This window comes from Zingiber officinale, chromosome 7A (genome assembly GCF_018446385.1).
Source record: "Zingiber officinale cultivar Zhangliang chromosome 7A, Zo_v1.1, whole genome shotgun sequence".
Lineage (NCBI taxonomy): Eukaryota > Viridiplantae > Streptophyta > Magnoliopsida > Zingiberales > Zingiberaceae > Zingiber > Zingiber officinale.
The window spans coordinates 126245069-126267122 of record NC_055998.1 but is presented as its reverse complement, the minus strand read 5'-3'; the positions used below and the strand labels follow the sequence as shown (position 1 = coordinate 126267122).

At 39.0% G+C, this 22054-nt stretch overlaps 1 protein-coding gene across 1 annotated transcript; it reads right to left on the bottom strand.

The window, feature by feature from the left end:
* Positions 1 to 13837: 13837 nt before the first annotated feature.
* Positions 13838 to 21807, bottom strand: LOC122002416. Its single transcript, XM_042557573.1, has 13 exons — positions 21629 to 21807; positions 21395 to 21537; positions 20179 to 20382; positions 19884 to 20065; positions 16027 to 16153; positions 15757 to 15951; positions 15230 to 15469; positions 15012 to 15076; positions 14885 to 14936; positions 14704 to 14802; positions 14591 to 14628; positions 14358 to 14423; positions 13838 to 14270 (listed from the first exon to the last, which is right to left on the bottom strand). Exons 2-13 carry the CDS (start codon positions 21491 to 21493, stop codon positions 13985 to 13987), a joined length of 1653 nt encoding a protein of 550 aa, XP_042413507.1. The 5' UTR covers positions 21494 to 21537; positions 21629 to 21807; the 3' UTR covers positions 13838 to 13984.
* Between the last annotated feature and the right edge of the window lie 247 nt (positions 21808 to 22054).

Here is a 22054-nt window from a genome sequence, read left to right as displayed (position 1 = left end):
ATAGACGCCGGCTCGTCTCTCGATATTTAACGTCGGAGCTCGACGGGCTTCCGCTCGGACGCGTTTATAGGCGCCGGCTCGTCTCGATATTTAACGCCGGAGCTCGGCGGCGCGGATATTTATAGCCGGCGCGGCTCTCGATCTTTAACGACGGACTCGTCGGCCTTCCGCTCGGACGTTTATAGGCGTCGGCTCGTCTCGATATTTAACGTCGGAGCTCGACGCGGATATTTATAGCGGTCGGCGCGCTCTCGATCTTTAACGACGGACTCGTCGGCCCGACTCGGAGCGTTTATAGACGCCGCTCGTCTCTCGATATTTAACGCCGGAGCTTGACGGCGCGGATATTTATAGCCGGTCGGCGCGGCTCGATCTTTATCGACGGCTCGTCCGCTCGGACGTTTATAGACGCCGGCTCGTCTTTCGATATTTAACGTCGGAGATCGACGGCGCGGATATTTATAGCCGGTCAGCGCGACTCTCGATCTTTAACGACGGGACTCGTCGGCGTTCCGCTCGAACGTTTATAGACGCCGGCTCGTCTCTCGATATTTAACGTCGGAGCTCGACGGTCTTCCGCTCGGACGTTTATAGACGCCGGCTCGTCTCTCGATATTTAACGTCGGAGCTCGACGGCCTTTTTAAGGCTAACTTCAGTACAGCCGTTCGGCAACGATATCTTTCTCCCAACTCGGATAACGTACTCCCGACCGAACGGCTCGGGGTCTTCTTCGTCAAGCGCTTGGCTCAGATAACATACCTCCGGCCGAACGGCTCGGGGTCTTCTTTGTCGAGCGCTGGGCTCAGATACTGTACTCCTTGCCGAACGGCGCGGGGTCTTCCTCGTCAAGCGTTTGGCTCGAATATTATACCTCCGGCCGAACGACTCGGGGCATTCGGCATCGAGCGCTTGGCTCGGATACTATACCTCCGGCCGAACGGCTCGGGGCCTTCATTGGTCGAGCGCTTGGCTCGGTTATTATACCTCCGGCCGAACGGCTCGGGGCCTTCATTATTGAGCGCTTGGCTCGGTTATTATACCTCCGGCCGAATGGCTCGGGACCTTCATTATCGAGCGCTTGGCTCGGATATTATACCTCCGGCCGAATGGCTCGGGGCCTTCGTTCAGAAAATTACGATGAATTCTACGCCCGAAAGAAACTATATCTGAAAAACTAACCTGCCGATCAGCATAAGATCTAACGCAATTTCTCAACTCCCGAATACCCGTGGAGTGAGGTGGATACAATGTACTTCGTCGAAATTTATCAAGGCCAGGAGGATGGCGAAACTTCCCGGTCGGTCCTCCATGGCCGCTCGGCCTACCAGAGGTGGAGGCGGCCTGCTGCTTTATCCTTTTACTTGAGCCTTCTGCTCCCATTGCTCCACGAGCCTTCGTCATCGAGCGCCTGGCTCGGATACTATACCTCCAGCCGAACGGCTCGAGGCCTTCTTCATCGAGCCAAGAGCGCTTGGCTCGTATCTTATACACCATGAAGATAGGCAGCTCGACCAATAATTCCAATTGCGCACATTATAACATTTTGCCTTCTACATTTCAAATATACAACCAAACGGAAAATATACAGCACATATTCTATTGGTGCACCTCTCGCCCTGCCCCGGACAGGCTGGAGATAATTTGTGCTTCATGGTGGATCCAAGTGCCAATCCCTCTTCATCCGCTCGGCGGCTCGTCCACCCAACTTCCTCGTATGCGGTCGATTCATCGCCTGACATCAAACTCCCGCTCTTGAGGTTCCAGAAGGGGGGGCTTGCTATAAGTCGAATTCGGGAGATGAAGTATCTACTTTTGAGGGAAATGGAACTGTGGCAGTCGGTGCTTCCGCTCGGGAGAAGCGTCCGCTCGGAGGGTTTTGCCTTTTCTGTTATTCCGTATTGGTATTTCATCTGACGAAGATCCCCGATTGCGATTCACCGCTACAGCATCAGGAGGCGTCCGGAATAGGGCCCGACGGAATAGGACGGTTGCCGGTGGTGTTCCCGCTCGACCACCAGACGCTGACGTTGCTTGCTTCTCCGGCCGCTCGGCTGTGACTTTCTGTTTTTGCTCCACAAGCTTGGCGGCCCTTATCTCGATCAGAGCGTCGAGTTCCTCCGTCGAAAGCGTCACCGTGTGTTGTCGTCCAGCCTCGTCCATTGTTCCCGTTCGGATGCAGGTGCGTTCCCACAGACGGCGCCAATTTGATCCTGTCCGAACCAGGAGTCAACGGACGCTGGGGATGTGGCGCTCTCTGCTGGAGCCTCGAATGCTCCGGCGAACCTGCACAGAAGTCGGGCCGGGGAGATCCCGGCGACGACCCTCCGACGTTCAAGTCATGCAAGGGAATAGGCGAAGAAGGTGGCTGCAGGATGAAGACTCGCGTGCCTTCGGTTGAAGAAGTCGAGGCCTTATATAGACCTCTCGAAGGAGCCTGGGCACATCAATCGAAGCAATCACCTGCTTTCGACCATGCCCAGGTGTGGGCCTGTCAGAAGGGCATCCATAAGACCATACTGTTGATACAATCACCGGCTCTCGACCATGCCTAGGTGTGGGCCTGTCAGAAGGGCATCCATAAGGCCATACCACTACTGTATCAACCTTTCCGTGACGTGATGGTGGGGCCTTTAATAGTGCCATCTTGCGTACAGTCTAATCATCATGCCTTTGCTGACATACCATATCCCGAGCCAAGCGAATAGGCCGCTCGGCTAACCACTGTTCCCTTGCCACGATTCCGGCCGAGCGGACACCTCCGTTCGGCCACTCGGCTCCGTTTCTCCTTTGGCGTCGGAAACCCAAACCTTTGGCTGGGTAATCTCGGGTTCCGCTCAGACGGGACCCCATCTGTGGGTCCCCCATTCTTACCGCAGGATCAGGAACCATTATTATCAAGTAGGAATTGTAGTGAGTTGCAGTAGTGAGAGATGCACACTAAACAGAATTGCAAAATCAGAGCTGAATTCAGCAAGTTAGAATTCCTGCTTAAAGTATCAATTGCGTGCCAAGATCCTTATACAATTTTGCTATCAATGAAAAGACTAAGTAAAGTTCATGCTTACTCACTATCAAATGGTGTTTATATATGTACAAATTGAACAAGGGCTGAATTTGGTCTCTGAAATCAGTGATTTTAATCTGAAATGCACAGAATGCAGAGATGCAATTTCATTTCATGGAGAAGTTTATTTCCGGAATGTTGCTCATTTCTTTGTGCAGTTTTTTGGATATTAAATTTCATTTAATCTGATTGCTGACAGAAGAAGCAACAAACTGATGCTGAAATTGATTTGTGAAGTTGTTAGTCTTTGTTGGACAGAGTTGTTGGTGAGAGATTTTCAAAAGTCAAAAGGTTATTGAGATTTCATCTACTTAGATATCAAATTAAATTGTTATTCTTCAAGGGAGGTCATGCTTTTCTTTTCAAACATCACTTGCTTTCTGAATTAGATTCTTCATTGATTTAAGATGAATCATTTTGAATCCCAATTCTGAAACGTAAAGCTTCAAATCTGAAATTCTGATTTTGAATTCTAAGTGCTGAAGTTTTCCTTGCAACCTACTGATTAGTGTTGAATCAATGGACATTGAAGGGCTTAAGCAAAGTTCTGATTTCTGAAACTTTTGGAGCAAGCTTCTGAGTGAGAAGCAGTAAAAGCAGAACAAGCAGTAAAGTGGCTGATTTGGCTGATTGGGAGCTTGATAAAAAGTATCAAGATTAAATAATAACCTGTTACATGCCAAGCTTCCTTATCAACCTTCTGTTATGGGTCTACAATTTCATAGAATCATTGGAATCTGAAGTTGCTGCATTCTCCTAAAGAATCTGAAGTTTGGAACCATCAACTTTCGGAAGCTGCTAATTTCTGAATTCTTGCTGAAATTGACAGCTTAAAGTGGTTTGGATGAGGGTACTGCATATGGAAGAATTGAATGGAGAATTGATGGGAGATGATCACTGAAGTCTGTTGTGGAAATCAAAGATCAGTGGGAGTTATTGTGGAATACTAGAATGAAGTTCTGAATTTTCATAAAACAAAACAGGGCTGAATTTGAAACTGCAGTGTGCAGTAAATCAGAAGTTGATGCAATATGTTTGGCTACTGATTTTGCAACTATGGGAATTAAAATTCGAGCTGTAATTTTTATGTAATTTGAAGAAAATGTGGTTGCTGATGTTGAGTCCAGATTCTTTTGTGAACCTGATTTTTGAAGCTGTTTATTCTAAGAATCGGAATTATGCTATTACTGGACCTGGTTATGGTGCCAATTCAATGGCATTGATTTGCTGAAACTGTCCAACCACAACAAATGCATGATCTGATCAGTGAGGAAGTCAGTATTCAATACCAGAATCCAATACCAGATTCAGAAACATGGAAAAGTATAAGAGAAGGAGAAAAGAACCTGCAGATTTTAAAGTGATTAGAAGTGTGCCTTAATGATATGTTGGTCAATCTTGTTTTGAATTGAAATTCCAATCTTTCCAGTGCTTGATGAGAACCTCTTCCAATTGAGTGCTACTGCTACAAAGGGAATCTAAGCTGTGAGTTAGCTGAAATCTGCCTCTTCCTTTGTATGTAAGGTCATGGGAGTACAGTGATATCAGTGAGCTGTTGTGGAGCACAAACAGAATCAGAAATCAGAATCTGAACTTTGATGTGCAGAATTCAGAATTGCGCTTGATGCAACACTAAGTTCTGGCACAAAAGGAAACATTCTGAAGAATGTTTATATGAATGTATAGTTGCACATCTGATTGGCTCACAACTGTGAAACCTTGATGCTGAAATCTTGAAATGCATATTACAGAAACCAGAATCAATTTACAGGAAATTGCAGTAAATCAGAGATTCGGAAGCAGAACAGAAAAGGAAATATGCAGAAAGAGAATTATTCCTCATGATTCAAGAGTGTTAAGACATTTGGATACATGTGTGTTTTAATTGTCCGAGACGGCCAATAGTTTAAGTGTGGGGGAGGGGCATCTTTTTCATGATTTGAGATTGTTTTTAGCTTCAAAATTATGGAATTGAAGTGGGAAAATGGTGAAAAATAGAAACAAATTGTTGGCACATCAAAAGAGTATCAAAGGTGAAGGAAGAGTATCAAGATTTTTGGTTTGCTATTAAATTGAAGGAGAGGTTAGCTTGATATGTTGAATTGTTAAAAACAAATGGTATTCAACTCTTTTTACATCAAAATGGTCAACTCATCAAGTATATTCCTCCAATACTCTATCTCCTCAATTCTTCATTAAATACTTTTCTTTTGTCATTTTCATTCACTTTCATTGTTCTTTTTGCTTCCATTTCAATTCTTGTTGATAAAATCCTTTTGATTCATGTATGCTATGTTTTATAGTGGTGGAGAATTAGAAAATAAGCAAGCTTATGGTAGTGAAATGTTGTGAGTTGCATTGAGTGAGCTCCACTTATACATGCTTGAGTGTGAGAGTTAGAATAGGTAAATTCCTTGTGAGATTGCAACTTGCTTAATTTTTCAATTGAATTGAAACTACCATACCTACTGATTATTGTTTGGATTGAATTCATGATTGTTGGTGATCTTTTAGATGGTCTTAATTAAATTCTTTTTACTATCTTTTAGATATTGCTAGAGAATTTTCTATGGAGATGATTTTTAGTTTTCTTTACTTTCACGGGACGTTCAAGACTAAGTGTGGGGGATTTGATAACCATGATTTTACTGCATTATTTTGATTCATATATGCATGGCTTGATGTTGATTTCATAGTTTAAATCATGGTTACATCACATTTTGTGCATAGTGTGTATTTTTGGACTTAATTGTAAATTATCTTATTTTTGGTATTATTTGATGCTAATATTTGATTTTTATTTTGCAGGCATCAAAGGATCTTAGATTTGGATCTATTTGGACCGAAATTGGGCTCGAATCGGAGTTCAAACAAGAAGATCAAGCTTTGGAGCATTATGGGCCGTTCATCAAGAATAGGACAGATCTGAACCATCCGTTGAAGATCTGGCCGATCCAACTTAATGGGGAGCAGATCTAAGCCATTGATGAAGATCCAGAAGTTTTGATCCAGATCTGAGTTCATCCAGCCATTGATCCAGTTTAATTAATCTGGGTCGTTCATTGAAGACTGTGCAGATCCGGGCCATCCAGTGATGATCTGATCAATCCGACCTATGGTAGGGTAGATCCAGACCCTAGATCAACATCAGTACCTTCAGATCGGAATTTGGATGACTTTTCACCGTTGATTTAGCCCGGAATCAATCTCAGCCGTCCATTTCAGATCCAGATCTGATTTAAATCTGAGAAGCTACAGTGAGCTTCTTCGTCGATCCTCCACAACGCAGCTTCGTCCCGGCGCGCGTCTTCTTCCGGATTTCGGCCCCTTTCTCTTCTCCAATCAATCTCCCGAGCTTCTATCTTGGTGGTGAGCTTCTCGGCGGCGACATCCCGATCATCTGGAGCCATCGGAGAGTGTTCTCTCCGGTGGAATTTGGCTCGCGGCATCTTCCTTTTCCAGCTCGATTTGGCGGTGGTCCTCCAAATCCAAGCTCCGATTCCCATCAGCAACATTCAGAGGTGGTCTTCCGGTGTTCCTGAGCTTCACTCGACGTTCATCCGCGTTCCACAGCCATCCATCAGATCCAGAGGAAGATTTCCAGATTTTCGGCATTTTCTTGGGTTTAGGGTTGTTTCAGCTCGTCGGGGGTGGTCCGTCCGCATTTTTTGAACCTTCCTTGAGCTGATACGCAGCTGAGCCGATCCATTGAGGTCCGGAATTGGGTGGTCACGATTTCGACCTCTTGTGTGACGGCTTGAGTGTGTAGCTTGGTAGATGATTGTGAGAATGGATTGGTTTACATTTTAATTCATTTTGTTATTGTTTTTATAGCTTAGCACAGATTACTTTTATGTTTTGTTATATTTTTATGCAAGTAGTTAGCATTTCTTTCCTTGTTGAAGCTTAGTTTAAGTTTTAGTTGATGCTTGGTTACTTGTTTAGTGTTTAAATTCTAAGCTAGGGTTTACATCTGGCTTTAGATCAGATTTAATTGTGTCTTGCTATTTTATATCTTAGTTTGATGTGTGTTAATGGATTTATCACAACGTAGAGTGACAATGCGTAATGATTTGTTCATTGGCACATAGATAGGTTTCACTCTTGCTTTAGATTAATTTCTTATTCGCTGTGCTTTACTTTTGTTAGATTTAGATTCAAGTTTCAAACCCCCCATTTATGTGCAAAACTTCCCAACTCCATTTTTATATCGAAAACCCAAAAAATAGGAATAAAAAGACAATCCTAAATTACATCATACTGTTGATTCCTCGAGAGCGATCCTGGGCTCGTTACTACAACATTATTGTTTAATTAAGGGGTTCAGTGAAGATTACATTATTAATTTGATAAGCCTATTTGTGACATTTAATATAGATTTTAGGCATTATCATTGATCATCAGCGCTACTCCTGAGAAGGCTTCGACTTCTAATTCGGAGGATGATGATTCATCACATGTAGCCTTCAGACTCTTGCGTTTAGAGGACGTCAGTCTTTAAGACTTCTCCTTGTCCCTCTTCTTTAATTTTGGGCAGTCATCCTTGATGTTTCCTTCCTCATTACAGTTGTAGCATCGGACCGTCCTTCTGTTGCATTGATGCTTTCTCGACTGCGATCTAAATTTATTAGTCTTAATAAACTTATTTAACTTTCTTACCAATAGCGTCGCTTAAGTTTCGTCGATTGACGCTTTAGAGTCGGGATTGTCCATCTCAACTTGTAGGGCAATATTGAGATTTGATTTCTCTATTTGTTTAGGTTCTGCAATTCGAGATTCGTGAAGTTCAAATGTAGAAAATAAATTTTCTAGCGTACTTACCTCAAAGTCCTTAAAAATGTAGTATGCATCTAATAAGGACGCCCATTCTAGAGTTCTTGGGAAGGTGTTGAGCGTATACCGGATCGAGTCTCTATTTGTTATCGATTCTTTGAGATTGTTCAGTTGAGTTACTAGCTCCTTGATTCTTGCTTGGAGTTACGCTACCTTCTCGCCATTGTTCATCTAGAGATTTGTAAGCTGAGTCCGGAGGATGTCGCACCTTGCTAACTTTGCTTCTGAGGTGTCTTAATGGAGCTCTAGGAATTTTTCCCAGAGGTCTTTGGCGGAGTCGTAGCTTCCGATCCGACTTACCTCTTGGGGTGGAAGAACGCTGAGCAAATGAAACTCTGCCTTTCCGTTGGCCACGAAATCATCATGTTCCTTTTTCGTCCAGTTGTATTCTTCCATGTCTTTAGGGACTGCAAAACCATATTTCATAATTAAAAGAACATCAAATTCTATTTTGAAGACTACCTCCATTCGGTGTTTCCATGTAGCGAAGTCTCCGTCGAATTTTGGAGAATGAATACTTGCACCGGCCATCATCTTGATCCTAATGCTTCAGTTGGCGGTCAGTCCTTCTGAGGCGGTCTTGCTATGATACCACTTATTGGTGCAGCGAACCGGCAAGAGGGGAGGGGTGAATTGCCTGCAATAAGAAAATACCCTCCTCAATCTTTCAACTCTAAAATAGCAACAATAAAATAATAACAAATAAAATAAAAGAAACAGAAAATAAGAGACTCAACAATTTGACTTGGTTACAACCTAGATGGTTGTTAATCTAAGGCGGTTGAACAGCGCACTAAGAATCTCCTTCTCTGAAGGCGGAGAAACATTTTACACACTTAGAGAGCTCAAGAGTTGTTAGGAAATTAAATACTGAGTTGAATGATTAATTCCTAGCTCCAGGGGCCTTTATATAGCTCTTGGAAATCCTATCTTGAGTCTTGAGGGCGCCTCCAAAGGGGCTGAGGACACCTCCAAGGGGATAAGCGGATAAAACTTTATCTGTTTGCAAACGACCTATTTGACCCAGTTGAGGCACCCTCAAGGGCATTGAGGGCACCCTGATGCTGTTGAGGGCGTCCTCAAGCTAAGAGGGCAGAGGCGCCTCCAACGACTATTGAGGGCCCCTCCAGCTGCTTTTCCAGCATTTCTTCATCTTCTCTTTAGCTTCCAAAGTTCAGATTGCTTGGGTGATTACGACCAACCGAAATAGGGCTCACCCGAATCTAATTTCCGGCCTTCTCCTCGAGCAGGCTTTGCCCCGGCTTCTCGTCCCTCGAACGTCGCGCACGTTCTTCTCATCCACCGGTATACTCTTCCATAGCTCTTTCACCCTTCGGACGCACTGAGCCCGTCGACTCCCTTCCCATGTCGTCCTTCTTGCTAGCTGCGTCTTCCGTTTGACTTCTTGCACTCCTAAGCTCCTGCACACTTAGACACGAGATCAAAACCAAACATGACCTAACTTAACTTGGTTGATCACATCAAAACAATCACGGGGACCAACAACATATTTATTTTGATGTATGTCATAAATCATCATGTATTATTTTAAATTCCTTATAATTAAGGACAATGACATTTATCAACAAGTGACATCCTAGGTGGATGATCAAATTCTACAATGCCTAGATAGATATACATGATCCCTTAGATTAGTGTAAAACTAAAATCTACATCTCACAAAGACCATAAGGTGACTTGTATGTGTTTTAGTTCACATTAAAGATAAGTGAGATGTTAGAAGGATGCACAAAACTCAAGATGTTGATTTAGTGCATCTTTTTAATTCATTAAAACACATAGTTATATGTCATCCAATCATTGGAAAAGCTAATGTACAAGTCATATGCATTTAACCCAAAGAACATGGTTGGAAATTAGTTTTGAAAATCATTTCAAAATACTTTTGAAAAACCTTGGTGAAGTCTATCTTTTGATAGCAATCACCATTGAAGAGTTGGATATAAACTTGGAAAAAGCATTGGAGTTTTCAATGGTTTCCAATTTTATGTCAAATCTTTGAAAATGAGTGTATTTTCTTAGAAAATTATTTTTTCATAATAGTATATGTCTTAAATAATGTCAACAAGAATTTTCACGATTTTTAGAATTTTATAGAATTTTTGGGGCATTTCTGAAATTCGACTGAAATCATTTTCAGAAATTAGAAATGGTAATCAACTAGGTTAGTAGCTCACGGAATCGATTATAGCAAGCTATTAAGATGTTTAATCGACTACGTCAATCGATTGACACTCGAGAATCGATTAAATCCCAACTTTAATCGCTTACGGCTGGTCTTAAGTGACTAATGACTTGATTTAAGTGCTTAAGATCCTATTTTCAGCTTAAATAAGTTAATTTAAGTTGAATAAACTGTGTTTTGTCGTGTTAACTATCCTTAACCCTAAGAAATTTATTTGTGAACATTTAAAGGTAGTTTTCATGATGAAAACATGATTGGAATGGTTAAGAGAAACTAAGTTGAAGTTTAGGATGAGGTTTGCATTCAATTTGATTATTGAACCTCGACACTTCAAAATTTTGAATTTTCTAAAGGTTTAGGAACTCCAAATCATTGTTGGTGCAGTGATAGAAGTTTGGAGCATGTTTTGAGGGGGAGCTACTCTTTAAAGACGTGATTTTGTTTAACAACCAAATGGATGGTTTTTAAACCTTCATTGTTATGTATGCTCTAGGATGAGCATTTGGACACAATAAAGGGTATGAGACCTTCATTGTGATGTTGTGAACAACAAGTAAGGTTGTGAACAACATGTAAGTAACACTTCAACAAGAGAGTTTTTGATGTGTGCCAAGGGGGAGAATGTAGGGTTTAAGTTAGAAAACCTTCATTACCCAAAGGGGGAGGCTACCCTCTTGGAAAAAGGGAGAATGAAGAAAACCCTCATTCATGTTTTGGCATAAAAAATAAGTTGAGGCTATGAGATTAGTCTAACTTAATGTATTACCAAACATCACAAAGGGGGAAGATTGTTGATACAATTTTCCTAGGTCAAGGTTGACCGATTTGATTAAGCTGGAGTTGACTCAAGCTTGAGTCTTGATGTTTGAGTTTTAATATTTGACAATATATGGAGATTGCAAGTGAAATTGTTCATTATGGGAAGATCGGTCAAGATTTGACTAGTTTGATGTGAAGAAAAGTCAAGTAGGTCAAGGTTGACCAGATACTTGATTGGTAAGTCATAACTGGAAGTTAGGCAAAGGCAAGTCCAACGGGAAGGTTGGAAGAAGAAGAAAAATCCAAGTGGGTCAATGTTGACCGAAAACTTGGTGCAGAAATCCTGGTGAGTAAAACCAGGTGAAAAGCCCTAGTGAGTGAAGCTAGGCAGATAAGAAGTCCTGATGAGTGAAGTCAGGTAGTTGAAAAATCCTGGTGAGTGAAGTCAGATGAAAAACCCTAGTGAGTGAAGCTAGTATAGGCAGAAGAAAAATCCTAGTGAGTGAAGCCAGATGAAAGTCTTAGTGAGTGAAGCTAGGTGGTGAGAAAGTCCTGGTGAGTGAAGCCAAGCATGTGGAAATCCAAGTGGGTCAATGGTTGACCGGACACTTTGTAATTAGTAAGTCCAAGTGGATCAAGGTTGACCGTACACTTGGCACAAGATGGTAAGTCCAAATGGGTCAAGGTTGATCAGACACTTGGTGATTAGAAGTCCAAGTAAGTCAAAGGATTGACCGGATACTTGACATAAGGAAAAAGGTCCAAGTGGGTCAAAGGATTGACCGAACACTTGGTGAAGAAGTTCTAACAGGTCAAGGTTGACCAAATGCTAGGCAATGAGAAGTCTCAACAGGTCACGGTTGACCAGATGTTGGGTAAGGGAACCCTAGATTTTGTTTTGGAAGTTAGGGTTTGGTAATTGATTGGGCTAATTGATTACCATAGCTTAAGCGATTAGGGTAATTACTTAAGCTCATCTTCACGAGTGCATAGAGAGGTGCCTAATTGATTAAACTAATCAATTAGGCATATCTTAAGCGATTAGGGTAATCATATAAGAAGTCCTCTGTGTGAAACAGAAGCTGTGGTAAGCGATTAAGTAGGGAAGCTTAATCGCTTACAGTTTGTTCTCGTGCAAACAGAAAGGCTCTTAATCGACTCAGCTAATTGGTTAAGAATCCTTAAGCGATTAGATTAATCGCTTAAGGTTGAAAACTAGTCATTGTACGCCTGATAAAAGGTTTCATGTATACTGTTCCACGCATCTTTTCTCCCACTCTCTTCACCAATCTCGGAGGTCATTACTGTCGATTCTTGATGCTTCTTGGAGACAAGTGCTACTGCACTTCCAAAGTCAAAAGGTGTTCCCAAATAATTAAAGAAGCAAGCTAGGGTTTCATGATTGTAATCTTGTAAGATTTCATTTTGTATTAGCTTATATTTTCCTCTTCTTGCATTTCTTTGTGTGTGAGCTTGTACAAGGCTTCTCCATCTCCAAATTATTTCCGAGAAGGAGTGTTTCATAGTGGAGAGTGTGCATGAGGGACGGATCCTTAGATTAGCCACCTCTTCTTGAGTTGGATACCAAGTAAATCTATCTTGTTAGCATTAGGGAGCTTTGCGTCGAGTTTATCTGCTGCACGTCATCATCGACAAAGCGCAAGAAGCTATTCACCCCCCCCTCTAGCTCCAAAGTGACAAAAAAAAATTTTATCAAAAAAATTAACAAAATCATAACCTCGTGGGCCTTAATGAATCTATATTAAGTCTAACATGGGCTTGATATGAATGAGTTGATATACTTTAGCTGATTTTTTCAATAAAATTTTAACACCTCCGGAGAAGCTGAAATATGCAATGGACGATACTGTTGGACTCCTTGCAATCTTAAAAATCCACAGGACCTGAAATGATTACAATCTGAGATCTCTAAGTCGATCAGTGGATTTTGACCAAAATCTATTGATGGATCTAAATATGTCCATTGCATATTTTGACTTCTTCGAAGGTGTTAAAATTTTATCGAAAGAATCAGTTAAACCCTAACCTTCGTAAGCCTAATATGGAATCATGTCAAGTCCATGTTATGTATGAAGGATCGAAAAGAATTTAGATATCACCACAATTGTATGATATTATTCACTTTGAGAAAAAATCTCATGCCAATGGAGATATCTTTTTCTTATAAAATCATGATCTTTCTCATGTGTTTTCAATGTGGGACTATGTTTGTAACCTAGCAACCCCAACAATCCCCCCTCCCCCCTCAAACAAAGGATCACAGGGTTCCCCTCAAGGATCGGATCACTCTTGACCTGCTTAGGGTCTCTTCTTGAGTATCGGGTCACCTTAACCTACTTAGGGTCTCCCTTACTTTATTCAAGGATTCACCTACATAGTCCGATTTTGGATTATAGCTCTGGCTCGTGCTTCTTCTAGCGGTTAGTCCGGTGAAAAGCAACCTTGATTTGATATCAATTGAATGATCGAAAAAAATTTAGATATCTTTATAATGATAAAAAAGAGATGAAAGAGAAGAAAATTGCATGTATATAAGAGAAAAAAGAGAAGAAACAAAAAATAGAAGAGGGAAATAATTAAAGGATAGAATAGGAAGAATAGTAAATTGAATGCGGTATTTGATAAATAACAACGTACAATTCATCTTTTAATTAAGTCTTAGATTTAAGTACGCCTTGTACGCCTTTCAGTAAATTATAAATGTACCTTTTAGTAAATTATCAATAGGAGAAAGGAGTCGACCATCATTGGCACTACTAGCCCTCATCCTCACGGCGAAAATGAAATCATGTTCGTAAATAAGAACATAAAGCCGAATTTTAGTATTGATTAAATAGGAAATAACATACGGTCAGTCTATGATTTTAAAAAAAGTCTCAAAATTATATGACCTGCTGTAGATCACCTGCCATGGTTCCAATAGTGAACTAAATAAAAACAAGAAATAATCAGATTAAAAAGCTCATAAGACAACTCCTTGGAGTAATGTGATTGCCTGAACCGAGTTCAGTAGCCAACAGGATTACAACAGGATTACAAACTCAATTTCAAATCTTAACTCTTTCAAGACGTTTGATAATGCCTCCACATCTCCAAATCTTTAGTTCTCTTGTTTGGAATCTAAACTTGTCTTTGGTTCAATACCACTTGCATTCGGGGAAGGTATATCCTTTGGCTTTTGGTCCAGTTTCGATAACTCTTCATCAGGTTTACTTCTGTGTGTATCTTTATCGTCAACTGTGATTTTGCTTTTAGGTTCATGTGTGCCATCGAACAAAGGTTTCTTTTCAACCTTGGGAGAAACATCTTCCTTGGGCTTAGATTGCCCAGAGCTTCCAACTTTAGGTGGTCGGCCTTTTCGCTTCGGCAGTTCAGAACTTGCAGGACTGAAATTTGAGCCAATAGCTACTTAAGGGAGTGATTCAGAAATGACATCATCGGAGAGGAAATGCGTTTAAAGAAAACTAATCAACCTTTTTATTGCTGTCTGCACACATATTTCTCCCGCTGTAGAATTTGATTTTATCTTTGCCGCTTTGCTGGGATGCAAAAGATCCAACGAGAATGTATCGGTGAAAAACAAGTAGGTCATGAGCAATTAACATATTAGATAATAGCAACAGCTAGACAATCAAAACATTGATCGATGCTATGTATATCCTTAAAATGTAAACTAATGCAGCAAAAAAATCGAAGTAGCACATACTCGTCCAGAGAAGCATCATTAGCATCTTTTGCATGTTCCTGAAGAAAATAAATCTGCTAAATTAGATGTTGACAAATCACACAACTAAAATGATATTGGACAAAACAACTTACAGTAAGATCAGACGTCGGGGATGTTCTTGTTTCACTGGCAAACATCCAACGCTCTTCCTTGAGCATAAGTGTCTCCACATCCCCATCATCATATAAGATCTGAAAGTGTAACAAAAATTATTAACAGACGAAACAGGAGAGAAAACCCATTGAGGATTCTTCAATTTAAAGTACCCAACACCTTATGTTTTTTAGTGAGGTGATTGTACTGGATAACCTTGCCAGTGTAGAACCTGTGAATCAAATTCGTAGAAATTAAAATTTTGACAATTTCTAACTGAAAGATATGCATATATAGGAAAACTCACTGCTGATCCTCTGGCCACCATACTTGAACTCTATCACCAAGTAATCTTTCATCTAGTTTTTGCATCTGAGCCAGTCACGAAACTGGGTCATCATTATTATATTCAGAAGCAAAATGTAACAAAAAATTATCATGACACTGATAAGATACAGAGACACTAGCTGTAGGGCATATTTGGAGATGAGGGTAAGCTACAATGAAAATTTACTGCACAAATACCTTCTGCCTCATCTCTCCTGCAACATCTTTCTCAAAATTCTGTTTTGCAGATGAAACTTCGCCAACAATCTTACGCTTGGCACCTGCCAGCATTTTTAATTTTGTTCCTGAATTATTTGAACCACGTGGACGACCTATTCTTGATCTTGGTTTGTCAGAACTCTCTGTGGGGTTTAGATTTGGGGATGTAATGTTAACAGTCTCACCATCTGAATCCTCTCTCTTTGTATTTGCCAGTTCCTTAAGATAAAATGCAAATTGTCATTTAAACAAAAAAATAAGACCTCAGCCAACAAAAGGGTTCACATAAACTAGTAGAGTACAATGTATTGATTTAAACTTAAATGCAATTTCCTGGCAATCACACAAATCATCAACATTTTAAAAACCCTATTCCCTGTGCGGAATGTTCACTTTAAATTTCAAACAGTGGCTTAGGATGCTGCAAATAGAAAGCTATAAACATAAATGACAGCTTCATTCAATAAGAAAGATCTCAACTATGTCTAGATAAAAGATTGTCACACCTCAACATTGGCAGAATTTATGGCTTGTTGCCCTCTAAAACCAGACTTGCCTTCGACTATGGAAGCAACAACTTTGCTATACTTTCTTAAGAAAACATTCCTCGGCTTAGCGAATTTCCTCAAGTGTGGTTCTAGTTTTGGGGCACAATCAGTGATCACTCTTTCTGCAAGCATGCGAGCAATTGGTAATGTGTCCTGAGCAGAAAAGCAAAAGCATAAAAAACTAGTAAAGTCAATAGATAAAAATAGGAATTTGGAGCAATATTTTACTTTATTATCAATTTTAACAGCATCCAGAAGACAGAAGAGAAGCTCTTGGGAGATGTAATCACTTTCCTCCAGTAAAACAGTCATAATGGTCTCCATGGAGGAGAAGATGCTCTCACTATGATTTGGCCTGAAAGTTCAAGGAAGAAGATAGAATTATACAGCAAGAGAAACAGACATGACATAAGCGATGATCATTTAACAGGTAAAATGAAGCAAAAAATGAATATGAAGCAGATAGAAATGACATTGAAATAGAGCTTATTGAACATGCTATCAAATGAATGTAGTGCTCACATATGAGAACAGGAGGAATATTGCTACTTGTAGCCCTTGTTGCATAATTTGGAAATCCCAGGCCCTATAAGTTAAGAAACCCCTCTCCCAATTGTCACTCTAGGATCCATGGGAAGAAGTACTAATACCAAGAGAGTAGGATGGCCATGAAGATACTAATAATAACCTGAGATCAACTTCAATAATTTCTGGGCCCTTTAAGTAAATGCTGCACTCTTAGATGTGTACTCATTTCGTGCCAAATAAGGAAGTGCAAGAAACTAAGTAATAATTTAACAATGAAGATGGAAGAACATAAAAGTAAAAAATGCGAGAGAAAAAAAAGTTTTATCGTGTTGAATGTTGTTAACACTATGATTAAAACAGATAATTGTTACACTCAAATCATCATCTACAAGAAATGTATTTTATGCTTTGCATTAAAATAATTTTCTTTGACAGAATTTATAATTCATTACTAAATATAACCTTACATTCTTTTAAAGCATCAAAAAAACATGCAAAGTATTTCTCAGTCAAGAATACCTTTTTCATTCAATTGATTTTTGAACTTTCAACAAAATAAATAAACTAGGATGAGCCTTCTTCATGAATAGCTATTAAAAAGATAGGTGGGCAGACCTAATAAACTACGGTGGACAAACCTAATAAACTAGGTTGATTGAATGAGCTAATTGAGAAATAAAGCATATTTGAAGGAATTGCTATCGAGATCCACTAGACAAAGAAATATAAATTTAGTCATACCAACTGATATGATTAAAATCATAAAAAGGTTATTTAAATAAAAATAAGGAGAACAAGAAAGAAAAACAATTTTTTATTTCATACGATTTGAATAATTTAGATATACACTTAAATTCAAGGTTTCTAAGAAGCAGACACAAGTCATCAACATACTATATAGTGCATATGTGATATGTAAGAGAATATTATTAAAATATTAAATATTAAAGGGCAGCCCGGTGCACGAAGCTCCCGCTATGTGGGTCCCGAGGAAGGATCCATTGTACGCAGCCTTACCCTGTTTTTTTGCAAGAGGCAGTTTCCAGAATTCGAACACGTGACCTTTTGGTCACAAAGTAACAACTTTATCGTTGCGCCAAGGCTCCCCTTCAATAAAATCGACTAGGATATATATATAATAAAGTAATTAATCAACACATTCAATTCTTGGCAAAGACAACCATTTAATAAAATCGACTAGGATATATATATTATAAAGTAATTAATCAACACATTCAATTCTTGGCAAAGACAAATATGCATCAATCATACAAAGCAAACATGTGAATTATAATAATCATTATTAATCAACAATGTAAAAAAAATTCTATATGTAAATGTAAGTAATATGTATATAATAAATATCTAAAATGTTTATCAATTGCAAAACAAGTGTTTAAGATAAAACTTACATGTTACATACAAGCTGCCAAAAGTATGATAGTTTGGGGTTTCAAGTTAATTTGGTTCCATCTAAATCAATTTAGACAAACTATGTTATTAGAATTGCATATGCAGATCACATACTCCATATATGGCCCACATATGCACCTTGCTTCCTAAAGAGACCATAGACCCAATGTGCTATACAATTAATCCCTTCTAAATCCGTCTTCATGGTTGCATATGCAACGCAAGCAGCCGCTTCTTTAAATCATGATGGAAAATAAAAATGAATCTTTTAGTTACACTAAAATCACATATAGTTTATAGTATGTTGTATTAAATTATTTAAGCATTACTACTATATAACTAACATACTCTTAGATATTACAATTATGATCAAAAAATGCCAAATTGTTAATAGTATATACTACTAATAAACAATAAGTGCTAATATTACCAGATGAATAGTTAGTACACAACCATTACTTATTAATCAAAATATCATGTTATTCATACATAATAATTTACTAAATTATATCAGATTATTGATACTTTCATTTCATATTGAACCTATTATTACATATACTCATTAATAAATATTTTTTTTTATTAACAATATCATCTTATTCATAGATGTAGGTCAAGTCAGTTAAAATCACATAGTTAAGAACCTTCAGGAATTGAACCTTAGAGATAACCAACCCAACCCGCAATGTTAGTGTCAACTAGCAAGCTCTATCCTTGCTGCCATGGTATGCCACTTGCCTCAACCATTTACCTCATACTAAGTCTCCACAAACATCAAATTTTAGTGCAAACCCAGCATCCAAAGCTTTGCTGCTTGCCTCCGCCAAAAGCAACATCAAGCACATGCTTCACCCCATTTTGACTTTACCTTAAGTGCACCTTCTCCCCCTTTCCCCTTTCTTTTTTCTCTACCTTTCCCTTTTCAGCCCAATTCTAGTCTAATTTTGTTCACTTAGGCAAGTTAATTCTGTCGATGGATGTTAATTCTGACAATGGGTATATTTCGTTGTCTCTTGATATCTCAATAAAGCTTTGTGAGTTGTGCAAATTTTAGAGAATGAATGGACCAGCTGTTATCCAACTTGGCCAATCTGAAGCGGGATGGATTATCATTTCAAACTAGGAATGCAGAACTATGGAATCACACATTCAATGTGGCATTGCATATGCAAATATAGTCACCATAAAGTGCAAATGTATTTTGGAAACAGGTAAATTTTCTTAGTTATACAATGACAACTCTAGTAATTAAGGATTAGTTTTTCTTTCTTGAGAAGGTGATGTAGATTTTTAACTAAAACGAAGTAGAAAGCATACAACACACACGACATACTTTCGATGGTGTGCTCTCTAGGCTCGACTAAAGCCCCTAAGTTTGCAAAGTCCAAGGTACTTGGGCGATGGATCTCCTAGTTGCAAGAGGCACTGGTTCAATGTTTAGAAAGCCTCACAATAAACCTAGTGAGAAGAATAAGACGAGAGATGCAAAATTTGAATAAATTTGAATGAGACTCAGAACAACCAACAAGCACTAAATTAGTCAATTTGTGTCACAAGCCGCTTGGTCACAACTCTCCTGGCCCACTAGTCATGCTCCATCTAGAACGAGATCGGGTGGAATGGGGTTGGTTCAGGCATTCGTGGGCATATCACAACCCCTAAACAATATTTTACTTTTTATCTATTTAATTTTACATATTAACTTTCCTCCCTAAAAAATTATAAAAGTTAAAATCTTATCAAATTATTTTAAATATGTTTAAGTAATATAGACAAATTATTATTATAATATTTGAGTTTTCTTTTATTGCTCAATTCATGAGCTAGTCCAAGTACAACCCAGACCAATTATGCCCAGACTCAGGTTGGGTTAGGCTGATTCCATTGTGGATCATGATTGGCACAGCCTGATCCAACTGACTAACTCAACCTAGACATTGTTCATTGACACCACTAATTGTCATACATGAATAAAAACATGATAAAAATACCAAAGAAAAAATTGATAAATGCAACATTAATCTTCAACAATTATGGAAGGATACAATATCAATGAAGCAATTATATGATGATATATCTCACTTTACTAAAATCGCAAACAACTAAGAAAATAATATTGTTAAAATAAAACTACAAACCCTCACCGAATTGTTCTAAGGAAAATGCGGAACATATTCAAAACCAGAGCATCACATTCAAGATCCAACATCACAACAAACGATCGAACTTTGGCAAAGGTGTCAAGAATAGAAACCCTCCTAAAGAATGAGTCACTGGATATATCATCCAATTTGTCAAGTGTGTCAACAATGTTCTGGAACACCTCCTACATGATGGAAGAAATAAAAGATAACAGATAACTATTTTAAGAAAAAAGAAGTTAAATTTATGCTACTGTAAAAGATGTTCATTAGATAACTGGACTCCGCATATCCAGACCTTCATTAAATCATCATTATATGGAGCTTCAGGGGCAGTGATTCTGGTAATCTCATTGGTACATGAAGCGACTATCGCTTTCACATTGTCATCTGAATGACTCAAAAGCCTCTTGTCGACCAACATCTTCATGGCAGGACGAAGTGCATCTATAATTGACTGACTTGGTGATTGATGGACTCTTGTTAAGAGACTCTCAGTTTGCTGAAATCAGAAGGCAATATCTAAGCAAGACCATGTGCCAAAGATAAATAATACTATAAAGAATGTTCCAAAAAAAAAAAAAAAAAATCAGATACTATCAACACAAGTGTGTGACACACTTTGCAAACAACACTAAACAACATTCCTAGTTTGACACGCATACTCAACAAATTAACAGATTTACTTATTGTGCAGAAGGGGGATGTATTAAAAAGTAAGAAAGCGTCTATTTTGTGATCAATGTAATAAGTGGCACAAGAGGAAATATTACTTTCGCATTAATTTAGTGTAGGAAGATTTAAAGTAGTACCATGAACCTAACAATCAATTTTCATACTAACATTTAGATCTCAATCATCTCTAAACTGGCACAACAATCCATTTTCAACTAAGTGACAATAGTCTAGGTATATTTCACATCTCTAAACTGGCACAAGATAAAATAAAATAATTACCAACAACGTGACAAGCATATTTCACTTTTAGAGCTTAACCTTCTGAAGTCTTGATTAATTCTATCAAAATGTAAAATACTAGCAAGATTGTTGATAAAGTTTTGCACTAATGTTTAGATCTCAAACAACTCCAAATTACCTGTGAAAAACTTCCCATCACAGATTCTGTATTTTCTTACAGAATTACAGAAACATAGAAGTTAACTTCATGTCTTCATCAATAAATCCAAATCGAATAATGGATTCTTCTATGAAATTTTCCTTAGATGTCAAACAATAATAACCAAAAAAAAAACTCTTATTCTAAAAACGACTCAATATAGAATGAAATAGAAATTAGTAATTAGATAGAATATAAATGCAAGTGCAATGCTACCATCATCCAAAAAAAAAAAGAGAGAAGCACTATAGGCATATTAGATACAAAAATCTGACAAGTGCGTAGAACAACAAAGAGAAGAAAAAAAAACAATCTGAAATGAAAACGGTGGAGAAAACTCACAACCAAGAACTCTATTTGGAACGGATAAAAAGGGAGGGTCTCAAGTGGGTCTTACGTCGAGGAGGGAGAGGAGATCGTCGACGTCGGTGGGAGGAGACTCAAGCTGCTTCCCGACTTCTTGAAGACCGTCCACCAATTCCTTCTCGGAGGTCATTGATCCGGATTTCTGAACTCAAAAACTCAAGCTCAAATCAAACCCTGGAAAAAGAAGCACAAGAAGAAGAAGATAAGGTGGGGGAAGGGGCAAAGGGCGGAAAGCGGGCGAGGGCGAGGGCGAGGGTTTCGTTACCTACGATGGAGGAGGAGAGGAGAGCGGAGAGAATCAGGTGGATTTCCGATCTCCGACTCTTCGCCAACGTCGCGCTTCTTGCTATAGCTGACACAACCGTTTCAGGTTGCAGAGTGCGGCTCGGCGAGTGGAAGGAGAATGGCGAGGACATCTTTTTATTCTCCCTTTGAGCAGCGGCGAGCAGGGGGGTTTAAAGATTTTGTAAAATATCCTTATCGTTTGATTGTTAAAATAAAATGAATATATAAATAAATATTTCATTTTTTTTATTATTTTCCATGAAGACAGTAATATTTATACGGTAAAGTAGAGAAAAATCTCCAATGATAACTTGAATTTTGCATGCAATCCCCACTCATAAAAAACTTTATTTCCACTACCTCCATGCAAAGTTTTATTTGCTTCAACTCCCTCATGCAAATATTG

Coding starts and splice junctions, on each gene's coding strand:
- LOC122002416 (XM_042557573.1), bottom strand. CDS start 21,493: ATGACCTCCGAGAAGGAATTGGTGGACGGTCTTCAAGAAGTCGGGAAG. Junction 16,154..19,883: donor ATTTTCCTTAGAACAATTCG/GTGAGGGTTTGT, acceptor TTGAACTTTCAG/GCCAAATCATAGTGAGAGCA. Junction 15,952..16,026: donor CTGTTAAAATTGATAATAAA/GTAAAATATTGC, acceptor TTTTCTGCTCAG/GACACATTACCAATTGCTCG.